The sequence below is a fragment of the Chelonoidis abingdonii genome, unplaced genomic scaffold (assembly GCF_003597395.2).
Source record: "Chelonoidis abingdonii isolate Lonesome George unplaced genomic scaffold, CheloAbing_2.0 scaffold0005, whole genome shotgun sequence".
Taxonomy (NCBI): Eukaryota; Metazoa; Chordata; order Testudines; family Testudinidae; genus Chelonoidis; species Chelonoidis abingdonii.
The window spans coordinates 23,153-38,646 of NW_027424266.1; the positions used below are offsets into that span (position 1 = coordinate 23,153).

A 15,494-nucleotide genomic window follows, 5' to 3' on the forward strand; every position below is an offset into this window, starting at 1 on the left:
AAATTGTTCCATATTTTCTGACATCAGTACTGTCAGGTTCTGCTGCTGACCGTATCCCTGCTTGCCCGCTGCCCACCCACCAGCAGTGTGGAGGGTATTCAGTGGTTGATGTTGGGGTGGGTGTGCAAGGCTGGTGGCGGGGCAAAGATGCAGTGCCTGGCGCCGGCTCCGCCCCCTGCTGGTCTGTCAGCACAACCCCTGGTGCATGCCAGCCCTTGGCCAGCAGGACCCTGCCCCTCGTCCCATTTCCTGCCTGTGCTGGCTGCACGCTGTGAGCTGCGTGGCTGGTGAGTGCTGGCAGGTGCCAATCAGTGGCTGATCACCTCTTGTCTCTGCTGCTCACTCATCTGCCTTTTACATGCTCCCCCTCTTGCTGTTCCCTCACTGCTTTGCCTCTTTGTCCCCTCCCCTCCAGCCTGCTGCTCTGCCATATCCCCCAAGGTGGGGCGTGTCCCGCTCCCAGCGCTGTGCAGAGAACCAGCCCCTGGTCGGAGCTCTGAGCTCACCAACAGCCTGGCCGGCAGGCTCCTTTCCCCCACTGCCTCTGGCTGGGCCTGTGCCCCAGGAAAACCCAAGTCCCTGTGGTGTGGGGCACTAGCCAGGAGGAGCCAAGCCCTGCATGTGCCAAAGCCCCACAAAGCGCTGGCACAGGGCAGCCTCTCCACCCCCAGCTAAGCTCTGGAGTTGGCAGGGGGAGCAATTTCTGACCTGTTCATGCCCTGCACCTGTAGGCTTCAATAGCAGCCCTCTGGGCAAGGGCTTAGCACCCTCTTCACCTATCTCCCCCACCCATCCTAAGTCCTGCCTCCCAGGGAGCAGGGGGCTGCTCTGTCCCCTAGGCACCCTCCCCTGCTGAGCCGCCTCTCTGGCCAGGTTCACTAGAGCCCCTGCATCCAGTCCCTGGGCTCGAGGGCTTAACCCCTTCCTGCCCATGCTGCAGCCAGAGGTGGTTGGTTTATGTTGGTGGTCAGCAGCAGCCTGGAGGTGTTAGCTGCCTTTCGACACTGTGCAGGCAGGAAAGGACAAGCTGCTTCCAGCCACACTGAGGGGGGAAGGAAAGATGAGTTCTGCAAAAACACAGGCCTGGTCACTCATCCCTCTCCTCCCCCCCAGTGGCTGGAAGCAACTCCCGTCCCTTCCTTCCTGCACAGTGCTGAAAGGCTGCTGCCAGCCGCATTCTGGTGTGAACCCTGGCAGAAATCGGGGGGGGGGGGGGCATGTGACCCTGCATGACCTCCCACGTGTTGCCTCGGAAAGAGGCGGTGCCAGGTACCAGGACAGATGGGTCCAGTCTGGCATGGAGGGCAGAGAGCACTGGGAGGGTTGGGTAGGTCAGTCACCTCCCCTGTGTGGGAGATGTGTATGGGAGTGTGGGTGTGTGTGCGCGTGTGAGGGGTGTTTTCTCATGTGAACCCTAAAGCCTTAAAGATAAGAAGGTAAATAAAAAGAATCCAACTACACAGTATTTCTTTTTAACAGAGGATCAGTCAACTTGGTGTTAATTTGAATGTGTGTACTGCACAGTTCTGATTGATTGCCATTAAACTCACTTGAATACGAGTAATTTTACCAGGTGTCCTGTATCCAGCATAGGGAAATATGGTCCCACTATTCAAAGCAATTGAAGTGCAAAATATCTATTAATGAAACAAAACAAAATGAAATTCATCCGGAGACACAGATATATTCCACGACTGTCACCCTAACAGCTGCATGAACCAAGGGAACACTCCACAGCCTCCTCTGTGGATGTGATGGCTCCCAGGCAGTGGAACAGAGGCAGATCTGCTGTACGAGCAGTGGAGACTGGCTGCTGGGGCCACACACAGCAACTGTGTAACTGTTGCACATGGAGCTGTCTGTGCTAAAGCATGCAGGAAACGTAGGGAGATGGAATGTGACGGGGACTGAGTGTGGTCTGGGGTATTGCTGCTCCATTGATCCTCTTATTCCCCACTTGTCATAAAGCATAAGTCCCAATTCTGAACCTTAGCATCCAAAATGTGGGTGCCTGCATGAAACCTCCAAGCTAAATTACCAGCTTAGATCTGATAGCGCTGCCACCAGCCAGGAATTCCAGTGCCTGGTTCACTCTGGTCTCCCCAAAAATCCTTCCCTGGGGGACCCCAAGACTCAAATGCCCTGAGTCTCACAACAAAGGGAAATAACCCCCTCCCTGGCTGACCCTGGAAGATCACCCTGTTTCAATTCCTTGAAACGCAAACCAGAGAGATCAGGTTTCTCTCACCCTCACTCAGAGTCCCTGCAAATGCAAGCTTTGTAACTCTAACACAAAGAGATTTTCTCTTCCCCCCTGTCTTCTTCCTCCCACCAATTCCCTGGTGAGCTGCAGACTCAATCCCCTTGAGCCCCAACTAGAAAAAAATCCAAAGGTCTTAAAAGAAAGAGTTATATAAAAAGAAGGAAAAAGACATAAAAATGGTCTCTGTATCAGGGACAATATACAGGTTATTGGCTTAAAAGAAATGAATAAACAGCCTTATCCAAAAGAAATACATTAAAACATTCCACCAACTACACACATGTAATACAAAAACATATAAGCTACTGTCTTTCTACCTTGTACTTACAACTTGGAAACAGAAGATTAGAAGCCTGGAGATAGAGAGATCACTCTCAGAGCGAGAGAGAACAGAGACGGACAAAGAACACACCCAAAACTTCCCTCCCTTGAGATTGAAAAATCTTGTTCCTGATTGCGTCTCTGGTCAGGTGTTTGGTTCCTTTGTAACCCTTTACAGTAAAAGAAATATTAAACCCTTAGCTATCTGTTTATGATACCACTACATAAAGGTCACTCGAGGCACTGCAAGCTACAGCAAAAGTCCATATTTATGTGAAAGGTCTTGTGCATTCAAGTAGTTCCATCATTTACATGAATTACTTGCATGAGTAAAGATTTCTCACAAGTAAGGATTTACAGGCCCAAAGATAAATCACATTATGCTGCCTAACAGACTACAACAAATACATATGAGATTGGCTTGCTAAACCCAAGGTTGTGAGCTCAATCCTTGAGGAAGCCATTTAGGGAACTGGGGTAAAATTCTGTTTGGGGATTGGTCCTACTTTGAGCAGGGGTTTGGACTAGACAACCTTCTGAGGTCCCTTTCAACCCTGATGTTCTATGATACAGGGTAAAGCTTCATGCACTGCAGACAATAGGCCTCACATTCCAATGCACAAAGGGACAACAATCCAAGAGAAGGGCGTATGGATCCAAACATCACCAGGCTGAGTTTTACAACCCAGGCATGCATTTTGCTAGCATGGGAGAAGCAGGCAGTGAAGTAATTAGACGCTCACCGTACACAACATGAAACTGGCTAGTCTTGTTTTGTTGTTCAAGGCCACTGAAGTGCAAAAAGTGAACAATTTACACAAACAGTGGACAGTAACATAGATCAGTACAAATGCTATTGGTTTTAATAATCTATAGCGGTTTTGCTAGGAAATTGTGTTGCTACTGAATGCTTAGCCAGCCTGGCCTTGGAAACATCACTCTCTTGCTTGTTTTCACTTTTTTACTCACCTGTTGTAATAATGGTAATAATACCTAGTCTTGCGTAGCACTTTTCATCAGCAGGCAGAAAAGCGCTTTACAGAGGGAAGTAAATACTATTATCCTCATTTTACACATGGGGAAACTGAGGCACACAGATCCTCAATAGTATTCAGACACCATTTCCATTGAAATCTTTGAGGCCAGTGGCAGAGCTGGGTGGGGAACACCAGTCTCCTAAGCCTCAGCCCAGTGCACTGGCGCTAGGTCAGGCGCCCATCTGGGGGCAGGTGATACTGACCCGCCTCGAGGATTAATGGGGTGGTGCCTGCACAGCGCTTCGAACACACGAGGGGTTATTGACAGCGGGCAGCGGCCGGCAGCCGAGGGAGCTAGGACCCGGCCGCAGCCGGGCTGGGACAGCCTGCAGACAGCCCGCCTGGCCCTCCGAGGGCGCTCGCGTGCGCAGGGGCTCGCCCTGCACCTCTCCCCGGGCGGCGCGAGGCCTCTCCTCAGCGCGGCGGCAGATGTACTGAGCATGCTCAGTACAGCCCAGGCAGCACATTGCCGCGGAGGGCGCTGGAAGACGCTACCCCGGCAGCAGCGCTCAGTCCGCGTCAGCTCCCGCCGCAGCCATGGCCCTGCTGCAGCCCGCCCGCCTCCTGCTCTCCGCCGCGGCCCAGCGCCACCTCTGCCTGGCCCCCGGCGCGGCCAGAGCCAGGTAACGGGGGCCCGGAGCGGACAGGCCCGCCTCGCGCCCTGCAGCTCGGGAGCGCGAACCCCCCGGGGCGGGCAGGTTTGGGAGGCGCTGGGGGGTGTCTGCTCTCGGCGGGGTGCTGGGGTGCAGCCGGGCCGGTCACACTGCAGTGCTCCCCTCCCCCATGATTGCTTCGCCTTACGAGGGAGCGTGTCCCTCGGCGCCGCCCGTATCGGACGGAGCTGGCAGGGCCGGCGATGGCCGAGTCGGAAGAGGCGTCTCGGGTTGGCTGGGGTGACGCGCGCGTGGTGCTCGTCCGCCGCGGTGATTGGCTGCCGCGAGCTGCCGGTGCTTGCGCGCGCCCTTGAGGGGCGGCTTTAGAGGGCGGAGGGGCCGCGCCCACCCCCCCCCCCGGTTGCGCACTCCCTTTGGGCCTGGTGCCGGGCGGGCCCGGGCGCCGCCCCGCCAGCCCATGACCCCGCCCGGCACAGACACCCCCGCGCGCAGGGCCGGGAGCCCGGGCACGGGCCAGAGCCGCTGCCAGGGGCGGCTCCAGCGCTGCAGCCTCCGCCACTGAGCCCAGGGCTTTGATCGCCGCCTCCCTTTCCGTGGGGTCACCGCGGCAGCGGCGCTGAGAGCGAGTTAGAACCGGGCCCTGAGCCTGCCTGGGACCTGTGAAAATAGCCGCTCAGGTGGGAGGGCGGATTGTGAAACCTGCCTGGGCGAAGTGGTGTCCGCTGTGCAGAGTCCGGGCCGCGGGGCCAATGCGGTCACTCTTGTGTCTCCCCTCTGCTCTTGTTACACTGAGACAAGTTCAGAGGGAAGTAGGGTGACCATATTTCCCTATGCTGAATAGGGGACACTGGTAAAATTATTCATTCAGGCGAGTTCAGTGGCAGTCAGTCAGTCAGAGCTATGCAGTACACACGCTCAGATTAACACCAAGCTGACTGAGCCCCAGTTAAAAAGAAATCATGCATAGTTGTATTTTTATTTACTTCCTTATCTTTAAGGCTTTAGGGTTCACACGGCCACACACACACCCCCATGCACACAGGGGGAGAGGTGACACACACATTCCTCTCTCACACAGAGGGGTTCACTGACTTACCTGGCGCACTCTGCCTTTCATGCCTGGCTGGGCCTTGGGGATGGATCTGCCCCGCCTGCTACCTGGCACCTTGTCTTCCTGAGGCAACGTGGGGGGAGAGGGAGTGTCACACAGTGTCACATGCCCCCCTCCTCAGATTTCTGCCAAGGTTCACAACAGAATGTGGCTAGCAGCATCCTTTTAGCACTATTCAGGAGGGAAGGGATGGGAGCTGCTTCCAGCTGCATGGGGGGTGGGGAAGGGATGACCTGGCCTGTGTCTTTACAGAGCTCATCTCTTTCCTCCTCTTCTCCATTCTTCCCCCCCCCTCCCCCCCCCCAACCCTTGTATGGCTGGAAGTAGCTTGTCCCTTCCTTCCCACACAGTGTAGAAAGGCAGCTAATGTCTCCAGGCTGCTGCTGGCCACCAACATAACCCAGCCACCTCTGGCTACAGCATGGACAGGAAAGGGTTAAGCCCTAAGGCTGCATTGTGCAGGGCCCAGGAAACCTGACTGCAGGGGCTTCAGTGAACCTGGCCAGAGAGGTGGCTCAGCAGGGGGTGTGCCTAGGGAACAGCACAGCCCATGCTCCTTGAGGGCAGGATTCAGAAGCAGGTTGTATGTGAAGAGAATGCTAAGCTTCTTCCTGGAGGGCTGCTGTGGAGCCTGCGGGTTCAGGGCATGAATAAGCTGAAAATCGCTTCTTTCTCCTTCCCCCTCTCTCCCCTGCCCACCAACTCCAGAACTTAGCTGAGGGTCAGAGGCTTTCCCGTACAAGCACTGTGTGGGGCTTTGTCACATGCAGGGCTTGGCTCCTCCTGGCCAGTGGCCAGGTGGAGTGTTTGGGGCTTTCCCAGGGCCCCAGCCCAGCCAGAGGCAATGGGGGAAGGAAGGAGCCTGCCAGCCAGGCTGTTGGTGAGCTCAGAACTCTGACCAGGGGCTGGTTCTCCACACAGCAATGGGAGTGAAATGTGCCCCACTGGGGTGGGGGGAGATATGGAGAAGCCGTGGGAATGTGGAGAGAGGGGGCAAAGCAGGGAGAGGACAGCAAGAGGGAGAGCTCATATAGGGCCAGTGGATGGGCAGCAGAGGCGACACGTAACCAGCCACGGTCTGGCACCTGCCAGCACTCACCAGCCACCACAGTTCGCAGCGCGCAGCCAGTGTCAGCCAGAAATGGGTCAGGGAATGGGGCCCTGCTGGCCAAGAGCCAGCACACAACGAGGGCTGTGCTGCCACCAGCCTTGCACCCCTACCCCCAGCAGCAGGACCCATCAGTACTGTTTGGGGGTTGCGGGGACGGACACTACAGAATTTTCCCATTTATAAGAAGTCAGGACACCTGCAGGAGTGCTTAAATACAGGACTGTCCCTTTAAAAACAGGATGTCTGGTCACCATAGACAGAAGTGACTTAAAAAAAGGTTGAGTCCCATTAACTATACATGTAAAAGGTAAGGAAACTGAGGCAGACAGGGTAGATGAATTGCCCAATAGACAGTGAGTCAGGCTAAGAAACTGAGCGGTCCCTGTTCTGTGATTTCACTAGACAACACCTCCTCTTAGGAAATAGACACATAGTAAGGATATGAGATGTAACCAGATCTCTTTCCATAGTCTGAATTTCTTCAGATTGTCACTTAAAATAAAAGTGTATGCTGATGTAATGATGAAAATAACAGGGAGTCCGGTGGCACCTTAAAGACTAACAGATTTATCTGGGCATAAGCTTTTGTTGTGTTTTATGGATACAGACTAACACGGCTACCCTCTGATACTTGATCTAATGATGGCATTTTATGCTGCCAAGTGGGGGTCACTGAGCTGGATACCTGATCATCCTGGGGCACCAGAAGCTTGGACTCAAAGCAGTTAAGAGGCAGCACACTCACACCTTGGGAGGGGAGTCACTGCTCTCAAGAAATCTTCATTTTCTGGTCACTGCTTGGTGTTCTGGGGCTCTTGTCAGTGTAGCAAAGCAAAGCTTCCTCACTGGGCTCTTTGAGGACACAAAAGAAACATTAGTGTTGTACCGCATACTGCTATTTGTATAGTGTCATCCCTGATAGGGCTTGAGGAAGAGTGTCAAAAACAGCATTTCCTGGTACCCTGAAGAGAGAAATTGGCATTTTATGCTGCTCTTGTGTGCAGGTATTGCATGCAGTGGAGCAGGCCTGTAATTAACGAGACTATAAACTAAGCTGAAGGGACATGGAGAGGTGAAATATAATGGGGAGGGTGGTTATACTGAGCTCTGCCTTTTAATATTCTCTTTGTTATCCATGTGGCAAGCTATTAAAAAGTATTTTCCTCTTGGAATGAGCTGGATGTGCCAGATGCCATTTGAAAAATTTAAGATCCGCAGATGTCAGATATGCCCCTTTCTCCCTGTTAATTTATTAACTAGTTACAAGCTATCATGACCAGAAGGCCATTGAGGTTTCGTACTGCAAACATTGTTTGTTTTATGCAACTCTCCTTATCAAAGCTATTAGTGATGTCAGGTAGGGATTAGCAGTCTTTGGTTTCCCTCCTTTCACTACTTTCAAATGGCATTTGATTGTTACAGTTATTATTAGCTAGGAATAGCATCTCTAAAACTGGTATATAGATTGAGAGGTACAGAACAAATGGCCCTAAAATATAAAATCGACTTAACGTGCGGAATAACTGCATCAGACATTCCATTTATTTATTACATCTTGTCATATGATTGGGGTTTAGCTAGTTATTAAAATATCCCTGACAGGAGAAGCACTCGCTGCAGCTGATTAAAGGAATGAATTCTTCAGGTTCAGTGGCGGAAAGGCTTGTCGTAGCCACGGGGGGCCAGTGGCAGCTGAATAGGTGAATGTTCTAATCACAGTTGGTTGCTGAAGTAGGGTGACCTTTGTTCCGCCTACCCTGTTTGGGGTTCTTATTGACAAGGATTATGCAACTGAGCTTAGTCTAGATGTTTGTATTGCTCAATGTAGCTGTGTATTCACAGGACTGTCTTCAGAGATGAGGAATGGCCCTCTTAGAGACTTCTGTGAGTTTCTGTATATTTAATTACTGAAATCTAAATGTACTTTCTGAACCCAGGCCTTGCTGACTCTGTCAGCAAACTCCACTCCTGAGGCTGCTGTGGCCCAGAGAAGATGCTTATGTTAGAGATAGTTTGGTGACTAAAGACAACTCTTTTCACTTTACAGTTTGCATCTCTGGTGGTATTCACAATTTCTTAAGAACTTGTAACATCTGACATCTGCTTTCATCTTAAAGGATTCCAGGGCATTTAAGGGTTAATAGAAATGCAGCTAGTGCTGGAATGGAGGTTGAGGTGTTGCGCAATTTAAAATTTCTACCTTAATGCATGTCTAACATTCTTTTCTTAATTTTCGGGAACTTGACATGGTGCAGTGCATAGATAACACATTAAAATATTAGATGTGAGTTACCACAAAAGTAGAGGAGCTTGCTGAGATCTCGAGCCTTAGACCCCTCTTGAGGATGATGAGTTCAAAAACTCCCTGTAAGTGGGTTTGCTTTTAAATGTGGGGCTATCCAGAGTTGGTTAGATAACAGCACATGATGTGCGCTGAAACTGACAAGGAAAATTACATATTTCACTTCTGTTTTCAGCCACCTCTAGAAAGCAATGCAGACATTTCTCCTTGATAAAAGCAAAATCTGAACTCTGAAGGGAAACTGCCAGTTAGTTGGGTTTGTTTTTGGTTTTTTGGGGGGATTCTTTTTTTTTCTTTTTGCATTTAAATAACTCATTTCTTTTAAATAGCTGAATCATATCCCTCTTTCCAAATTCAATAAACAATGGAAGAAACTTTCTTCTGCCTACACCCCAAAACTCATTTCTTGGCTGAGAATGACATGAAAATCATCAGCCCTAAAGCTAATCTGGAGCCAGTGAAAACAGGCTTGGAATGAAAGTAATTAACTCACAGGAGAGTTGAGGGTTAGTCTGCAGGATCAGGCACTGAGCAGTTCTTAGTGAACTAAATGGGACTACTCATGTAGCTCTCCTGCTTAAGTGTTCCCAAGTATGGGACCTTAATACATAAAACACTTTAAGCTGCTTAAATGAAAGACACTGTAAAAATACAAAGGACTTTCACCATCTCAAATGTAATTACAAGGGTCCTGCAAAAGTAGCCTTCACTTTTCCAGCTCAATCTAAGTACCTAAAAAATTGGTAGGGAGGGTGTGTGTGTGTTGCAGGTGGTTCTCTAGTGTACAGATCATCTTTTTATGGCTCTCTTGTAACATGGAAACACCACAAACCATGTTCAGGGCAGTTACCAGTTATTTGCAGAGACAGTGACTTCTGAAGGAACACAAAACGATATTCTACTTAACTTAAAGTAGCTTTAAAAGCTCTGTCTGCCCTTCACACCTTCAAAGCAGATGAACTGAGAATGAATATCCAAAACATGTGATTGATTCCTCCTCCTCCCTCAGCTGATACTGCACTTCAAATATAAACAGCTTCTATAATCAACTGTCCATAAATTCCAAAACAAAAATATTTTCTATTTTAAAACCAATTAAGGACCCTAAGGCTTGTGCTGACACACATCTTCACATCCTTTCAAGATGCTCCTCCCAGTAGCAATAGAGAAATGGACTTTATTAGGGAGTTATGATAGTGATGAGTGCCACGTAAAAATAGATTGTCTAGGCAACTATTTATATTATAGTAGTGGCCAGAGGCCCCAACTGAGATTGGGTTCCATCGTGTTAGGTGCTATGTACACACACAGTAAAAGTCCCTGTCTCAAAGACCTTGCAATCTAAATAGACAAGACAAATGGTGGGATAGGAAATGGAGGCACAGAGGAAACGTGACTGGCCCAATGTGTCATAGGTCAGTGGCAGAGCAAGAAAACAACCCAGATCTCTTGAGTCCCCATGCAGCACCCTATCCATGACCTCCCTTCCTGTCAGTGGTAATCTCCTGTCACTTGTCACATTCTGCCAGAAACTTCCCAAAGTGCTTGATCCTAGGGTAGAGGTTGAAGATACATATGGCTCAGAGCTGCATGAGGTATTCTCCTTAATAGTCCTGCTGTTCATGATGGGAACTCTCATTAAAACTGTACCTGCTCATCAAATTGAGGGTGCAGGTTAAAAATTCCAGGCCTCGTTCTCTGTGTCACCTCTACCGCCTGCAGACGTTGAGTGCAGCTGTGCATTAGCTGTGGCCCAACAGAAATAACAAGGTTTCTTTTTATAGCCTGTCTGTGTCCTTGACATTAAGAGGGCTTTCCCTCTTCCTTGGAGTGACAGTAGGACAGATAAAAGCAGGTCACTAGAAAAAGTAGCCCTGGGGGCTCTCTGAGACACTCGTTCTGCACTCTTCGGGGAGCAAAGCTCCCACCGAAAGAAAACAGAACTCGTGCTTTGGTGTAGAGAGCAGGGTTGGACCATCAAACCCTGAAATCATAATTCACTGGACAAAAGGGATTGTGCCAGCAAACTGACTTCTTATCTTGCACCTGATCAGGGAGAAGTGAGTGTTTGTCAGTGTCTTATGTCATTCAGGATGGTGAAGGTGGTGTAACACATTTGAATTCAATGCTGTAGAAAGCTTCAGTTCTCCACAGTGGAATGTGAATTTTTGCATACCACACCCAGTCAAAGCAGTTCTGTGGGCAAAATGTAATGGTACTGAGTTGAGAAGTGTTTCTAAATTCACATGGTCTGTGCTTATTCTGAGAGTCTGCACTCTTTATTCAAACACTGAGGGCATGGCTACACGTGCAGATGTAGAGTGCTGTGAGTTAAACCCACCTTCGGAGAGTGCAGCAGGGAAAGCACTGCAGTCTGTCCACACTGTGTGGCGACATTTGCTGCACTTGTGGCGGCGTTGGGAGTGGTGCATTATGGGCAGCTATCCCAGCATTCAAGTGACTGCAATATGCTTTTCAAATGGGGGTGGTGGTGGTGTGTGACAGGGAGTGTGTTGTGTGCAGGGGGGGGGAGTGGGGTTTTGGGGGGCTGAGAGCATGTCAGCATGCTGTCTTGTCTTGTAATTTCAGACAGCAGCAGACCTTCCCCCCTCCCCCCCACCTTCACACACTGCATTCCACAGTAACGGCTTGCATGCCGGCTGTCAGAAACAGAGCTTTGAAAGGGCATTTCTGCATTCCTACAGGAGTTCGAAACAATGACAAGAGTGGCCACTTGACTTAAGGGGATTATGGGATGTTTCTGGAGGCCAGTCAGAGCGCAGTAACTCAATACCTCATTCACACTGACACCCAGGCGTTATAGCCAAGGCGCAGCAAACGTTATTCCTCTCACCGAGGTGGAGAACCAGCAGCGCTGCAGCCATGGAGTCGGCACCCTCTACGTGCCTTGCCAGTGTGGACGGGGAGTGAGTTAGTGCGCCGGGGCTCCTTTACTGCGCTGTAACTGGCAAGTATAGGCAAACTCTTACATTACCGTAATGTACAGCAGCTGTGATCAGGTTTCAGTGGTTGCCATGTTAGTCTGTATCAGCAAAAAGAAGAACGAGGGGTCATTGCGGCGCCTTAGAGATTAACAAATGTATTTGAGCATAAGCTTCATGGGCTAGAGCCACTTCTTTCAGCTGTGATTAGGATTTTGACTCTGTGCTAGGTGCGGCAGTTACAGGCTCGTTGCACCTGTCAAAGTTAGAATCGGGACTCACAATTTGTCAGACTACTCAGTTTATTAGCGCAGCGCTCCGCCAGTAACATTCAGAATATGTGAATAGCCATGCAAGGCCTAAACAGTCTATTTATACAGAAAAAAGAGCGGAATTAGACCAAGGGACACAGAAAGCAAAAAACAGTAAAAATCACCTGGGGCACAGCATGGCAATATCCCACTTCCTTACTAACTGTTATCGATCTAAGGCTAATACTTCACCAATTGCCTTAAACGGTGCAATTGTTCTATGTTAATGTCCGTATTCTACACCTGGATTGCAACATTCCAACAATTTTGCTTAAAGGTACAGACAACATTTCTTAATCCTTCTATTCTTACAATATAACTCATTCTACTGTCACAATCCTCCTTTTGGTCAGACGCATGCCATGACCAAAATTACTGGGTTCTACAAATTAACCGTTCCTTATCTCTCTGTTCATCAGTGATATTCAGAATGATCATATTAGCACTCTGTTTTGGGGCAGTCACCTGGGTGACACAATTCTAGATATAACGGAGATTAACTGAAAAGCATACAAAAATCACTAAGATTCCAAACAGGATGTTAGGGCTCCCTGAAACAACTAGTTTCCTATGCCAGAGAAATTGAACAGGTTACTTAGCCACTTCCATAAAGAACTCGGCTCTACTTGGGGAAGATATGCGATTTGTTGTAAGTGGCTAGCGCGATCTATTACCTCATTGGTATCGTCAGGTATAAACAGACAATATTGTTTTCCAGTGAGAGCACAGGTCCTCCTTTGGCTGCCAATGTCCAATGCCTGACGGTTCTGAAGGGCCACCTGTCAGATCGCCCTGTCTCTTTGGCCAGGGCTCTTAAGCTTTCTCTGGTTTTATTTGCCATTATTTTAACTACTGCTTGTAACCTCAGGAGCCTCTTTCCTGGTGTATTATTCCCCCAAGTGGGATAAAGAACTGCCAATAGCCTCTTCCCAGGTGTCATTACTGTTCCATATTGTGTTAAACGGACAAGGTCCTCCAGTGAGTCTGGGGAATTGAGTGGGATAGCCAGGACAGGAACACCAGTTTGAGAGTGGGATGGGATGTGGCTGCAGACCCAGCATTTAGAAATAATAAAGAGTCTGAGCTATCCACACTTGCTGCTGAATAAAAGAATTGTCATTGTGGACTCCCCAGACCTTAAGACACCAGCAGTCAAGGAACAGGCACCACCAGAGGGCATGTTGGAGGCAGAGCCCTTCTGGTCTGACAACCTCAACTGAGGAACCGCAGTCAGTTTTATGTCCCAGCAGGCGCTAGGCTCACTACTGCTTCTTCTTGGCCTTGCTTTAGGTGTCATCTGCTTCTGGCAACCCTTATGAGAACGTAGATTGTAAGGTATTGCAGGCTGTTCCTCTACGTCTTCTTCTGGAGTCACAATTGACTCTGCATGGTCCTGAGGTGGTGATTGGTTCGCTGGGGTAGTGCATTTTTACCACGGTAAAGCATGTATCCACTCTGAGATGCCAGACAATTTAACAGCTGTCGGGGTAATAAGCAGTGGCCTGATGTTCTTGAGGTCTTTACTACTACTTCTTGACTCTGGCTATAACAATGGCCTTCAACACCTTATCTTTTCCTGATGCGTACTTTCTTCATTCACGACCAAATAGATTGAGATCAAACAGTAGTATTTATATTGAGCAAAAAAGCATTGCAAATTAAACCTTGCTAAGTTTTTACAATTAATAACCCAGACAATTTACATTGAGACCCAGCCTTCAAGTTTCTCTAATTTACTTAACGTAGACACAATAGAGAATCCTGTCTCTTACTACCTAAATCTAAACAACGAGTTAGAGGGCCCAATTTGTAATGCATATGGAAAACAAATCTTATAGTCCCAGGGGGTCATTTCTTTCTGCTATTTAAAAAGGTGGCTAGCAAGGTAAGATCAATTATACTTTAATTCGTAGGGACATTATAAAATCCTGCTCCTACATGTCCCCCTTTCTACAATATACACTGCACATTCCTTCTATACTATAACTTTTTTTTAAAACATTAGCCATATCAATTTTTACATAAGGTGTAACTGTTTCTTTTGCTCTTATAGAGTTTTCATGTACCTTATCAAAGTGACAGTCTGATTACACAGAGACATTTTAAGGCTCAGTGTTTTTAACACTGCTTCTTTTTGTTTGTGCACCTCACCTCTGCTGTTGCTTCAGAGGGTCACTGTTAATTTCTTATTCTTTCATTACAGCTCTTATCTGCTATTGTTACGCAAAAAAAACCCAACCAAAAAGACTCCAGAATCTCTACTTATTCTCCTGATTTTGACTGCCCTATTGCAGCCATACTTGTTCTTTACAAAATTAAAATGTTTTAAATAAAGAATTGCAGTTACCCTAAGGATTAAAGGCTAAACCCAAAGCCAAACAACACTATTACCTGTATCTTGCAACAAGGTTGTCAGTTTGCAAACTTGAATTAAAGAGTCAAATGAATTTGTAGTGGCATTAAAAACAAAAACAATCAATTTATCTTATGCTACAAAACAGTTTTACAAACAGATGTGCTGGTTTAGAGTTCTTAGAACTTTACATATTTTTCACAGACAAATAGATACATAACACATTTGCTATTTCCTTAACATTCCTTTTACACTGCTTTGTTTACATAGTTTATATACATTTGGATTATTAGTCCTTCTGGAAAGGGCCCAATTTCCCTTCAGAATGCTGCAAAGAAACAAAAATTTCTCTCTTTAACATGGTCTTTTTAACATTTTCACAGTTTAACTGCTTATTTCTCTCAGCCTCTGTAGAAGTTACTTTTCACTCTCTTTCCTTATATCTACTGTTATGTCCCAGATTACACCTTTATCCTAAGATTTCTCTTTAGTATTGTTCCGGGATTCATGCCTGCACTACTGCTTTTCTTACGCCTAACTATGCCCTTAGGGTTGTCAAACCGTTTTTCCGTTTCTTTATCTGTTGCTTGCCTGCCTTGTCTGGGCCCATCCCTTGTCCAATGCCGTGTGTGATGGTTTGTGTGTCATTCACATTTTGAAAGGAATGTTCAGCAGGGACCACGAAGGGTGGGGCTAGTTAGAGCTGAATTGGTTAGTGGAACGCTAAGATATAGTGTTTTTGGGGCAGACCACAGGGGACAGACAAGGGGCTTCTCCTTTTTACAATGAGATGGATATGAAGTGGGTTGGATCGATCCGGGGTTCTGATGGACGCGGGTAAAGGGGACGCGTCAGTCTGGTGTGGAGAGGAGCTTTAATAACTTTTTAACTATTATTTGAAGAATTAGGAGGCGAGTTGTGCATTTTTATTCCACCTATGATTTGCCTTTGCCCCACTGCATGAAACTTAAACCTCTCCTTTGACCCAGTTTGTTTTAGGTTGGCCGAGTTTGTCCTTGTTTAAACGTACTCAGGTCTTTGTTCCAGATTTTACAGTGGCACTGCGTTTTGGATCCCCTGAGTGAGCCTAGACCATTTTCCGAAATTGTACGGGGTCTGCCCTTTTTAA

At 48.1% G+C, this 15,494-nt stretch overlaps 1 protein-coding gene across 1 annotated transcript in view; it reads left to right on the forward strand.

Moving 5' to 3' along the window:
* The first annotated feature begins 4,067 nt into the window (after positions 1–4,067).
* Positions 4,068–15,494, forward strand: part of GOT2 (glutamic-oxaloacetic transaminase 2) — a 35,401-nt gene continuing 23,974 nt past the window's right edge. Inside the window, exon 1 of the mRNA XM_032784086.2 lies at positions 4,068–4,244. Within this exon, the coding sequence (XP_032639977.1) occupies positions 4,159–4,244 (86 nt within the window). The 5' untranslated portion in view covers positions 4,068–4,158. The remainder of the gene's footprint in view (positions 4,245–15,494) is intronic.